General features: G+C 48.7%; 3 protein-coding genes across 8 annotated transcripts in view; 2 read left to right on the top strand and 1 right to left on the bottom strand.

Annotated features, from left to right (window-relative positions):
• The first annotated feature begins 66 nt into the window (after positions 1-66).
• Positions 67-7,335, top strand: LOC100750036 (protein PTHB1). The gene is made up of 8 exons (XM_033320828.1): positions 67-428; positions 550-727; positions 814-1,050; positions 1,114-1,353; positions 1,577-1,863; positions 1,946-2,116; positions 6,847-6,984; positions 7,069-7,335. The coding sequence occupies exons 1-8, from the start codon at positions 222-224 to the stop codon at positions 7,306-7,308; spliced, it is 1,698 nt and encodes a 565-aa protein (XP_033176719.1). The 5' UTR covers positions 67-221; the 3' UTR covers positions 7,309-7,335.
• LOC105680803 (rRNA 2'-O-methyltransferase fibrillarin-like) overlaps positions 7,232-12,082 on the bottom strand; it is a 17,778-nt gene continuing 12,927 nt past the window's right edge. For 2 of the 4 annotated variants that reach the window (XR_002946739.2, XM_012385897.3), the window contains exons 2-3: positions 8,597-8,827; positions 7,232-7,367 (exon numbers count right to left, since the gene is read on the bottom strand). Coding sequence is in view for 1 of the 4 variants with exons in the window: in XM_012385897.3 (XP_012241320.1) it covers positions 7,324-7,367; positions 8,597-8,827 (275 nt within the window). In the remaining 3 variants the exon portion in view is untranslated. Of the gene's footprint in view, positions 7,368-8,596; positions 8,950-12,082 lie in introns of all 4 variants that reach the window. The other 2 variants (XR_002946736.2, XR_002946735.2) reach the window with 2 other exon arrangements.
• LOC100746734 (BMP-binding endothelial regulator protein) overlaps positions 8,946-12,082 on the top strand; it is a 14,191-nt gene continuing 11,054 nt past the window's right edge. For 2 of the 3 annotated variants that reach the window (XM_033320824.1, XM_033320823.1), the window contains exon 1: positions 8,946-9,070. The gene's annotated coding sequence lies outside the window, so the exon portion shown is untranslated. Of the gene's footprint in view, positions 9,071-10,149; positions 11,541-12,082 lie in introns of those variants that run through there. The other variant, XM_012385893.3, reaches the window with a different exon arrangement.

The raw sequence follows: 12,082 nt of genomic DNA, 5'->3' as shown, positions 1-12,082 counted from the left end.
CGCCAATGCCACGAGCCTCGAGCCAGATTGGACGTACAACATCGGCGAAGCGGTTCTCGGCATCGAGGCTGTCACTTTGAGCAGCTTCGAGGTTGGCATAGTGGTTCTCGGCGAGAAACATCTGTACTGTCTAAAGGACAATTGTACGTCGGTCAAGTACGCCAAGAGGCTGGAATACAAGCCGCTCTGCTTTCGAGCTTACGTTATCGGTAATTAGCTGGATGGTTGAGGTCGGTTCGTGCGTTATCGGTTCAATGGAAAACACAGACGCACTGATCCACCTCACGATGCTTTCAGAACCGGACGGGAAGTTGATGGTGCTCGTAATCGCCGACACAAGCACTCTCATGATTTACGAGGGTAGCACGTTGAAATGGTCGGCCCAACTGCCTTTCGCGCCGGTTGCCGTTGCCAGAGTTCAATTAGAGGTGAGTCCGAGTTGGGCCGAGTCGAGTCAACGCGAGTTTCGCTTATCGCGAAACAGGGCCGCGCTCTTTGCATTTCACGGTTACGTTTGGGGACAATCGTCGTGGCTCGCGATGTTTACAGCACCTGCAGGGCGTGATCGTAGTCTTGTCAGCCGATGGTCGACTGGAAGCCTGCTACTTAGGTTCGGAGCCGAGTTTATTCGTCGCACCGCCGCTTCATCCACGGGGTTACGATTACACCGCAGCGGAACAGGAGTTGGCGGAACTGCGAGCTCTCTCGAGGAAGAGCAAGGATTCCGGTGAGACCATGCGCGCGTATACGACGACGGCTACTGCCACGCGTTTCGTACGATCGCAGTGACATTGAACAACGATCGTTCGACAGAGGATCGCACCAGCGACGCAGGAATGGACGCGGAGCTCATAGTATCGATAAACGTGTCGCTGGATTCGAATTCGTCGGATCATCGTTCAGACAGCGAGGTGGAGGCGCAGCTACAACCGATCTGCAACGTCACCGTAGAGTTGTCGTCGTACGCGGTCCTCAGCGACGTCCAGGTCTGCGTCGACGTATCCAAACCTCTGGTCGTCGCTGACGATTTCTACGCTCTTCCGAATCTCTGTAAGCGAACTCGAAGACACTCGTGTCTGGACGTTTTACGTCAGCCGAATTCTCAACTTCCAGGCGAGCGACACGCGACGAAGACCCGGGTGTACGTGGACGGGGATTTGCCGGCGATCTCTTCGGAAATTAGAGCGACCGTGACTTACCGAACGGACGCAGGTGCCTTAAGATCGGTGCGAAGAACCAGCCAATTGCCCCTGAAGACGATGTTGAGAAGCTGCCCGCCTGAAAGCTCGGCCTCCTTCGTCACCGTGATCAAGAGCGGCGCTCCTTCGCTCACCTTCACCCAGCTGTTCCCCGGTAAACGCGTCTTAAATTCCGTTCCGTCGATCGACGATCCGAATCTGTCGTTTATTCGCCTCGCGGCGCTCTTCGTCTCCCCTTTTCGCCGTGGCTTTCTTTTTATCGCTTCGGCACGTGCGAAAATCGAAAACGGCCAATTTATCGTTTATCGTTCTAAAAAAATTCTTGCACGTTAACGCTATGGACCCGTGGCTCAGGAACGCGAACGTTGTCTGTTCAGAATTCAGCGCGGATCAGTCGCAAAGACAAGGGTGGAACGCTCTGGGTTTGCGGCACCTGAATTCTGGCTACACGGTCACCGTCGTTTCCGGCAATGTCGGAAATCGATATCGGGTACAGTCCAACGACGGGTTGTCGTCGACCTTGGTCGTTTCTCGACTGATCGACAGATCGAGGAGCAAAAAGGAGGAAAGTGTCGGGACGACCATAGGACAAAATCATATTCGGTTGGTGCATCAACGGATAGACGATCATTTTGCCGCGCGACAAAAGATTAACGGAATAACGGTAAGTACAGAGGCAACCGATCAACGTCGTCTTTCATAGAATCGTCGAAACTATACGGTGTTGTATTCATTGTCGAGCATAGAACGAGATAGGTCTGCTGACGAGTCAGCTGAGAAATGTGGAAAGAAAAATGCTGCGAGCCGTGAGAGAAAGAAACGAGCGATCTCTGCCCGATACCGGATTGCCGTTCCTCTTCGATTCCACTTGTGACGCGATCTTCGCGCTTCTCGAGCAACTCGCGCAAGCGCGAGCGGTGAGTTTATTCATTTTTTGCTTATTTCATTCAACGAGCATGCGTCGGTTGGTACCGGATACTCCAAGTTGGAATTAATTTAAAGAAGAAGAAGGAGCACTGAATATAAGCTGCGACTTTTGCAATTTCGTCTAAGATAGTGTGGATGCCTTAACCACTTAAACTACAACTACGGGCATAGCCCGTAGTACGACGACCGGACCAAACGTGAATATTTCGGGCATGGACTTTTGTACGATGATCGGGCCAAATGTGAATGTTTTGTGCATGGTCCGTAGTACGATGATCGGGCCAAACGTAAATATTACGGGCATAGCTTATAGTAGATGATCTGATCAAACGTAAATATTGCGAGCATGGCCCGTAGTAGATGATAGAACCAAACCTGAATATTTCGGGCATTGCCCGTAGTACGATGATTTGATCAAATGTAAACATTACGGGCATAACCCATAGTAGGTGATCTGATCAAACGTAAATATTACGAGCATGGCCCGTAGTAGATGATAGGACCAAACCTGAATATTTCGGGCATGGCCCTTTGTACGATGATCGAGCCAAATGTGAATATTTCGGGCATTGCCCGTAGTACGATGATCTGATCAAACGTAAACATTACGGGCATAGCTCATAATAGATGATCTGACCAAACCTAAATATTACGAGCATGGCCTGTAGTACGATGATCTGATCAAACGTAAATATTGCGGGCATTGCCCGTAGTACGATGATCTGACCAAACGTAAATATTACGAACATGGCCCGTAGTAGATGATAGAACCAAACCTGAATATTTCGGGCATTGCCCGTAGTACGATGATCTGATCAAACGTAAACATTATAGGCATAACCCATAGTAGGTGATCTGATCAAACGTAAATATTACGAGCATGGCCCGTAGTACGATGATCGGGCCAAACGTAAATATTCCGGGCATAGCTCATAGTAGATGATCTGACTAAACGTAAATATTACAAGCATGACCCGTAGTACGATGATCGGGTCAAACCTAAATATTACGAGCATGGCCCGTAGTACGATGATCTGATCAAACGTAAATATTGCGGGCATTGCCCGTAGTACGATGATCTGATCAAACGTAAATATTGCGAGCATGGCCCGTAGTAGATGATAGAACCAAACCTGAATATTTCGGGCATTGCCCGTAGTACGATGATTTGATCAAATGTAAACATTACGGGCATAACCCATAGTAGGTGATCTGATCAAACGTAAATATTACGAGCATGGCCCGTAGTAGATGATAGGACCAAACCTGAATATTTCGGGCATTGCCCGTAGTACGATGATTTGATCAAATGTAAACATTACGGGCATAACCCATAGTAGGTGATCTGATCAAACGTAAATATTACGAGCATGGCCCGTAGTAGATGATAGAACCAAACCTGAATATTTCGGGCATTGCCCGTAGTACGATGATTTGATCAAATGTAAACATTACGGGCATAACCCATAGTAGGTGATCTGATCAAACGTAAATATTGCGGGTATTGCCCGTAGTACGATGATCTGACCAAACGTAAATATTACGAGCATGGCCCGTAGTAGATGATAGGACCAAACCTGAATATTTCGGGCATTGCCCGTAGTACGATGATCTGACCAAACGTAAATACTACGAGCATAGCTCGTAGCAGATGATCGGATCAAACGTAAATTCTCGAAGGTAAATCGTAGGTTAAGGGGTTAAGGAGTTTGAGGATGAAAAAGTCAGCGATCTCGCTAAGACAGTTCACGATCGAGCAAAATCTATCGATACAGCCGAAGTTACCAAAGTTACTTCTATATGGAACGATATGGAAAAGTTGCCTTCTTTTAACGATGACCTCAGGATCATATAATTTTCAAAAGTACGAGAATTTCTGGATGGTGAACGAATTGGTTGAGGATCTCTAAAACTAAAGTCAGATCCTGTATGGTGGCACGTTGATGGAGCGTGAGCATGTTCGAAGCGATAAGAATATTTTCATAGTTACGGCAAGTTTTTGCTTATACTAGAAATTTATGTTGCATTCTTTCGAGCAATTTCACGCGATTCGACCGTGCTGGATTCCATATTTGAGACGCGTATTCGAAGTATGGTACAACTAGAGACGGGTAAAGTATTTTAATCCCTTAACAGTTTATCCTGGGTATGACTGGAGCAGAGCGTCAAGTACCGTACAGTTTATCCCGAGTACGATGTCGGCACGGCGTGCGTCAGAACTGTTTAGCCCTTCGGTCTATTAAAATTAGAAGCTCCGGTCCAGAAAATCTACATATTTTGTATATTTTAAAATACTTCCGTTCGCCATAAAAAGCGTGAAAAAATGTGTTCTATATTAATAGCAAACTTTCGTTTACAGAGAGATTTTGTTCCCGTGTAATCGTCGACGCGAACGCAGAATTCGAACACGGGCCAAATTTTGTACGTTTTCAAATTCGCATGATTTTTCCGTATTTCGAAATGACTATAGCTTCCTGGTAATCGAAAATATGAAAAAAAAGACAAGATACCGTTCGGACTAAAACCTATTATCGTGTATTTTGTATTTCAAAATTTATTATACGCCACGTAATTATCGAAAAGGTACTTGCAAAACGCGATTTTCTAAATTTGTTTATTAGCCATGAAATTATTTTAGAACGTGAAAAAATTATGCAATTTTTTAATTAGAAAAGTTAAGGGTGAAAGGTTTTTTGGAAATTCGCGTGGTGCTCCGTAACGACACTCGATGATTTTAAGGCGTTGTTTTTCTTACACGGTTAATTAATACGGTCAGCAAAAGATAACGAGAAGGAAAAAGTAACGTCTAAAGCGGTTGTAGTTCCTTGTTTGTCCACTGCTGCGTCATTTATAGAGTAGGCGAAATCAAGTAGTGTTTTCTTCCGCGTGAAACGCATAACGCGATATCTCGAGATATTAAACGGTGGCATGTTTTCAACGTTTCATTCATAAAGTACGAAGAAATCGCTTCGAATGTCCCAGGCATCGATTAAGAATTCCACGCTACTCGTATACGCGTCGCAGCAGCTGTTAGCCAGCGATTTACGAAAGCAAAGCGAGGTAATCGTTGTACGAGACTTCCCGTTTGTGTGCACGGTGCGAGTCGCTTGAAGTCGTTACTTTTACTAGTATTATTCGCTCAGGTACTATTGCTATTAAAGCTAAGTTCGATCAGCTGTTAACACTAGAACTACCGACAATCGAGACGTGGCTATTCTCTACCAAAACCAGTCGAAACGACTGGTCTTTAAAAAATACGTAACAGTAGAATATCTTTATATGTATTGATCTGTTGTTATCTTACAAAAGAAACTCCATGTTCTGAGATCATAAAAACTATATAATAACAACTTCAATAATAACAATAAGTACAATAACGAAGAATATTCAGTAGCAAAATCTTTGGTAACAAGAATATTAAAATAAATTTGTATTGGTAAATATAACAAGTACAGGGTGGTTGGTAACTGTATACAGGGTGGTTGGTAACTGGTGGTACAAGCGGAAAGGGGGTGATTCTGGGCGAAAAAAGAAGTCGAAAATATAGAATAAAAATTTTTTTTTTTAATTTTTCCATCGAGACAACGATCTACGGTGAGATCCGTTATAACGAGACGCGATAAAGTGCACGCGTACCGAGCGAAAGTTCAAAGTCGATTTTCCCGAAAAGAAAGCCTCGAACGAAAAATGTTTATTCCATATTTTCGACTTCTTTTTTCTCGTAGAATCACCCCCTTTCCGCTTGTACCGCCAGTTACCAACCACCCTGTATAATAATAAGCGTAATAAACGTGATAGAATAAATAAAATACAAATATAACTTAAATTGTTCCTTCTTCCGCGTGCATTTTCCGCATACGTATTTTTTTACAAAGATTGCAAATGGCGATGGTCTTATTATTATTACAGTATCCTATCTGACACCGTCAACTGTTGATGCTGTAACTTGCTTTTGGTTTGGAACACTTTGACTGCCACGCGGAAATTACAAGTTTCGCTGAGGACGCCACGGGAGTATTTTTATTATTCGAAGCGTATAACGGCGAAATAATAATAAATTAACGAATGTAAGACAACATTCTCCCACAATGAACCATTTATCTTGTTGGTGGTCACGGGTGACCACCGTGGCGTCTTGCTAACGATTGATAGCGACATATTATAACGAGTCTTCGTTTATTTCGACGAACCATTCGCATTTGTTATTTCGTCGCGAGCAAAACGTGCAGAATATATCGTTGAAACGCGTAAAAGATATTAGTAAACGGTATTTGCTCGTTCTATATATAACAGTAAGGTATGTGCACACTTCTAACTTCAATTATACGATTATAAAGCGGCATTTACGATTATTTTCTAAGCTGTGTTTGGAATAATACTCGTAGATTACCTCTCGAACATATGGACGCAAACACAGTGCATCGTTAGATGCAAGAGTCGTTCTCATTTCTTTTTTATCGATTTTTTGATAAAAGTGTTTAATCGTTCAATGGGACACTTTTTGTCTCAAAGTATCTTCTATTTATCGGTAATATTCGAAATGCCCTAACTGTCAATTTTCGTACAATTTTTAAGAAGATGTAACGGAAGTCGAAGAAGTAGAGGAAGTTTCGTAAGAAGTTGAAGCGCTCCGGTCATCAATGACCGATTATTGTATTTGACCAACGTGGCAGTCAAAGTATTAAACCGACAAGTAAATTAAACAAACGAATTGTCTCAGGAACGAGAACGGGCCGGCCACGAGCTTCGATGCAGCGTCGAGTTGTTATTGTTGCTGGTACGATCGAACGCGACCAACGATAAATACGAAGCGCTGCGGGCAGCGATCGGATTCGAACCACGTCCGTGCGATCGTTTCGTAAGTAACGTCATACGCAACGTCGATAACGTGCAGCTTCGCACGGTTCATTCAGACATAACGAAGCTTCGCGTGTGCAAACAGGACTGGGAAGAAATCGCCGACGCGGCTCTGGCCGCTCTGCTGAAGTCCGTTTTGAAAAAGTCTGGAAGCTCGGAGACGCGGCCGTCGTCGACGTGGAACGCGCTCACACCCATCGCGTCCAACAAGGAAGTGAACAAGTTGAAGACGCGGCTGGTTCAGGCGATTCGACGACTCGAAGGCTCCAGGGAATCCGACATCGCGGAGATCGAGCCGAACGACGGCAACGTCGAGTCCGCTTAGTAGCTCTCCTCCTGCTTATTTTCGTTCGTCCTCCTGCGATACTTCTCCGTCGAATTGGCCTGAAAAATGCGTTTTGGGAAGCTGGTTGTTGGATCGCTCGAAACAGGTGACGGAGTCGCTGGCGTGGAAACTTTTCGCTCGATCAATCGCTCCTATTACGAGTTTGCTCGCGCGGTTTCATGGCCAACGAGCCGCGATTCGCGATCCAAGCCACGCTACCGCGGTATCCTCGAGAAGTGGATAAAACTCGATGAAACGCGTTGCTCGAATCGCCGAGCCACGCCACGATGATTCATTCTGGCGCCGTGATTCTTCTTTGCCGACTCGTTAGTTAACGAAGGAATCGCGCGAGTCGAAAGATTCGTCATTTCGTCTGGCAATTCGATGACAATGCGCGTTTTGTTCCATGATTTTCCGATAGTTACACGCACCGACGCATCCGCGATAAAACGCGATCGGACCTCGCGTGCACCGCGTTCCACGATAAATCTTTTGCACGGTCGATGAACGTTCGTTTCCAGCGAGTTTGATCGTCGAACGGTTCGCAGCAACGACCACGGTGATATACGTTGGTTTCGTGTGTGACGACAAGCGCGGACGCGTTTTATCGCGATAACCGAGCTTTTGTTCGAGGCCGTTTCGAGGAACGAACGTTCGCGGTCGGAAGCGACGCGTTAGAGGAAAGACCGCATCCTCGATGAGACATCGAGCGACAAATAGATTCGCCAACCTTTCCGCTTCGCCTTCTCCCTGTCGCGTAGTCGCGTCGCGTCGCATCGCGTCGTTCGGTTCGTACCGGTAGTCACGGACAGTCGAGAATCGTCGCGATTCTGTTGTTTCGCCGTTGCTCGTTGCCAGTCGTTGCGTCGTCTTTCGTTTCTTAGCTGCCGATGGTGTTCGCCGAGAACGGACGAGGAACGGTAATACGTGCGCGGTGTCTCTGTTCTCTGTGCGCCGTGGGGATTACGCGGAAACTCGTCCGAGAGTCGGCAATCGACGACCTTCTCGGAAGAAAGAACGATCCGACGCGAGATGCGATTACGACCGCGATTTCTTTCTTACACGGTAATTCACGATTACGACAGCTACGCGATCGATCGACCGCTTATTTTGGTCGGCTTACGAAAAAAAAAAAAGAAAAAAAGAAAGAAAAACACACGTTTCTATACGCAAACGCTACGGCGATACGGAAAATTCGGCGCGCGCGTTGGTTCGCGACCGATGCAGGACGGACAGCTCGTTACCGCCTCCGGAAGCGATTGATTGCGAACGCCGCTAATTAGCTTACCATATACCGATAAAACCTGCCTCTTTGCCTCTTTGCCTCTTCGCCAGGACGACCGGCCAGGACGACCGAGAACGGTCGGTCGGCTCGAGTTCCTCCGACTTCCCCTCTGCCTAGGCATCCCGCGCGCTCGCGTGCCTTGCACACCCGTCCTCTTGCCGCTTCGCGGTCCTCCTTCTCCTCCATCTCCTCCTCCTACTTCTGCTCTCTCTCTCCGCCTTCTGCTCGGCCAGGCTAAAGCAGGATACGGTCGTTTCCGGAAACGCGATCGAGATTACGCGCGAATCGTACGCCGCAACCTTCTTCCTTTTTCACGCTCGAGATTGCGTCGCGAGCGTGGCGACCTCGAAAACCTGCTTCGGAAAGAACGTTGCCCGCTTTGAATTTCGCGCCACGCCGTGCCATGGTTATCGGGGTCGAGCGACGTTCCGCCGTAGAGCGAAAGAGACAGAGAGATAGAGAGAGAGAGAGAGAGAGGCTCGTCGGCACGGCGCATGATTTAAAAGCGGACCACCTCGCTAAATTCTCGAACCCCCCTGGGACCACCAATGGAGTTCTTTCGAAGAGGATCGGAATCTCCGTGAGAGCGGTAATCAGGGATAACGAGGCGGTCGAACCGACTAAACGGCGGCAAGGGGAGCGCGCGGTTAGAATTCTCTCACAGGGCTCTTCTTCCGACCAATTACCTCGGTTCTCGGCTCCTACCCTAAATACCTATTGCCTCNNTATTGCCTCTCTTTCGGTGGTCGATATCCCCGAGCGGGCCAGCCGTATGGGCCGTCCATCGTCCTGTTCCAACGTCCTGTTCTCCACCTAACTGCGAGCTGACCAGTCGAGGATGCGTTTGCGCCTTCTTCCTCGTCTACGGTCTACCTGACGATGTTACAACGTGTACCTCGCCTTGCAATTTCTTTGTACGTTAGTCGCGTGTTTGAAAATTTCGCGCGGCCCGAGAAGGTCGACCGGCGGCCTGGGTCGAGAGAAAGCAGCGCGCAACGTCTCGCTCGATGGACTCTCGTAAATCATCCTAATGGAAGATGGAGAGGCCGACGGTTTCAAAGATTCCACGAAAATCGTTCCGATCGAGCCGGAAGATAGGGATGAGCCGAAAGATAACGATGAGTCGTAAGATAAGGTACGGTAACGACAGGGTCCCTCGAGACTTCCGCAAATTTATCGTCCGTTTTTCTGATCCTCGGAAAACTCGAGCTTCCGGTCGAGTCGTGGGCTCGCAACTATGGCAGAGTCGAACGTACTCCGACGTTGTACTCTCGCTATCTGTTCGAAAGGAAAAGCGTGGCGAAGACGAGCGCGCGGCTTTGTTTTTCGAGTAACGCTCGGCGAACATCGCGCGGTCGGTAGTTACGCGCGCGAAGGCTGCGTACGCTCGATTCGCCGAAAATAGCCGCTAGTGTAACGCGCGCGCGTATCGGCCAACGTCGTCGCGTCGTAGAATCGCAAGAGAAAATAAATTTCGCGACTGGAATCTGTTCGAGGAATCGTTTCTTTTCGTTGATCCCGCGAATCGGAATGTTACGATGGAAGAAAGACGAGTCGCGTGGTTCGCGTTTCGCGGTTCGCGCGTGGTCGCGTAGCCAAGCGGATCGCGACGCTGCCAACGATATTTCGAAAACGGCGCTTCCCACGCGAACGTCTGTTCAGCGTTTGCCGCTCGTTTATTTTGCTAATTCAAACAAATGCTCTCGATCGATCGTTTATGGCGCGCGGCTGGCACGTCTTTTCGCGGCGTGGTTTCTTTCTCGCGATAAGCTTCGGAGGAAGACGGGAGGAAGGGCCACTCGGCGAGATGAGAAAATCGGCCGAAGTCGGGCGAACGTTAAGCAACGGTCGACCGGTGAATCGAAAGCGAACTCGTTGGCCGAGGTTTGCCTTTTCAGGTCGCGAAAGATGTTTGGCTCGCGTGCGAGCGATATCCCTAAACGACCTTGCCGCGAGCATGTCCCACGTTACGTACACCGAATGTGCAATACGTACGCGTACGTTCTCGCGCGAGTTAATCCGAGTTCGACTCGATCCGATCCGATCCTCTGTCACACCTTACGATATTATACGATACGATGCGATACGATACGAAACGACACGATACGATACGCGTTATTATCGTGGAGCGGATCACGGCGCGGCTCGAGCGAAGCGTTGCGCCTACCGGATACGAGCCGTGGCGATCGACACGCGCGCGGCTACCGACAACGCGTCAACAACGACAACAGCGATATCGTGTAACGAACCCGACGCTCGGTCGAAACAGATTCGAACGCTGTCCGTTACGTGGAGAAAAACGAACGTAAGGTTCGAGTGGAAGAGGAGATATCGCGGAGCAACGGTACTCTTCGGCTTCGTGCTCGTCCCGTGGCGTTGCAACGAGCAGCGAGAGCGGTCCTCGCGTCATCGAAGGAGCCCCGCGTCCTACGTAGTAGGCGAAATTTCTCCGTAACGGTCGCGAGGCGATACTCGGTCGGAGGACTGTGCCGAGCGAGGTTTCCGCACGACCTTGCACTCGTTACGCGAAAGAAAGCAAAAGCGAACGACGCGATTGCAGTTTGACGTTCCGCTCGTTACAAACAGGACCGTTTCTCACTCGTCTCTCCTTCGTCCATTTCCCTCCGCTGTCCGTCCAATCTGCTCTCCTCTGTTTTTCGTTCTTCGATTCCTCCGTTTCGTCCTGCTCGCGCGTGCGTCCATGATCGCGGATAGCGCGATCGAGTCTTAATTCCGCGTTTTTTTTCCAGAGACACGCGCGAAAACCGATTCGCGCGTTCGACCGCGATGTCGCGAGGTAACGAAACTATTCAACGCGAACGTTGTTTGCACGTTCGGCGATGACCGAGTGGAATTTAATAACGAGTGGCGTGCGACTCTGCTTCTGGTCTAGCTTTCTTACAGCGGCTCGTTGCAAGGGCGCGCTTCCACGAACGAAGCTAACAAGGTAGGTAGTAGTACTTCTCGTTACGAAGATCCGCTCGCGGAATACTCCACATCGTCGAGACGCGACGGAGAAGAGAGCAAAGATGGAAAGAGAGGGAGGCGACGAGAGGATCGGAGCCGCTCGTCGTGCTCGCTAAGCTGCTGCGGAACAAGAAAGGAAGAGGCGCATACCTAGCGCGTCGTTTCTTTCGCATCGGGTCGAATCGATCGTAAACTCGTTAATGGTATCGAGGTTAATGCTCGCGGATCGATCGGGTCGGCGAGCAGGCTGTTTGTGCGAAATCCTCGATATTCCGCTGCCGGATATCTCGTAAAAACGCCGTATTATTGAATGCGCGCGGCCGATACGATTATCGAATTGGAACACCGTCGATAGAACGGCCGGATTTCCAAGACGTTGCCGTTGACGAACGCGACGGCACCGATCGAGAGGAATACGCGACCGGCCAAGAACCGGGAACGCTGGTCCAGCGAGTCAGCGGTGTCGCTGGTCGTTCGAAGTTCGGGGTCGGACGAGTCGTCTCGAGTGGTCGTACGCCGCGC

Source organism: Bombus impatiens, unplaced genomic scaffold, assembly GCF_000188095.3.
Source record: "Bombus impatiens unplaced genomic scaffold, BIMP_2.2 scf_0361, whole genome shotgun sequence".
NCBI lineage: Eukaryota > Metazoa > Arthropoda > Insecta > Hymenoptera > Apidae > Bombus > Bombus impatiens.
This window is presented reverse-complemented; position numbering and strand designations above follow the sequence as displayed.

Coding starts and splice junctions, on each gene's coding strand:
- LOC100750036 (XM_033320828.1), top strand. CDS start 222: ATGGTTGAGGTCGGTTCGTGCGTTATCGGTTCAATGGAAAACACAGAC. Junction 1,354..1,576: donor CTTCACCCAGCTGTTCCCCG/GTAAACGCGTCT, acceptor TTGTCTGTTCAG/AATTCAGCGCGGATCAGTCG. Junction 2,117..6,846: donor AACTCGCGCAAGCGCGAGCG/GTGAGTTTATTC, acceptor GAATTGTCTCAG/GAACGAGAACGGGCCGGCCA.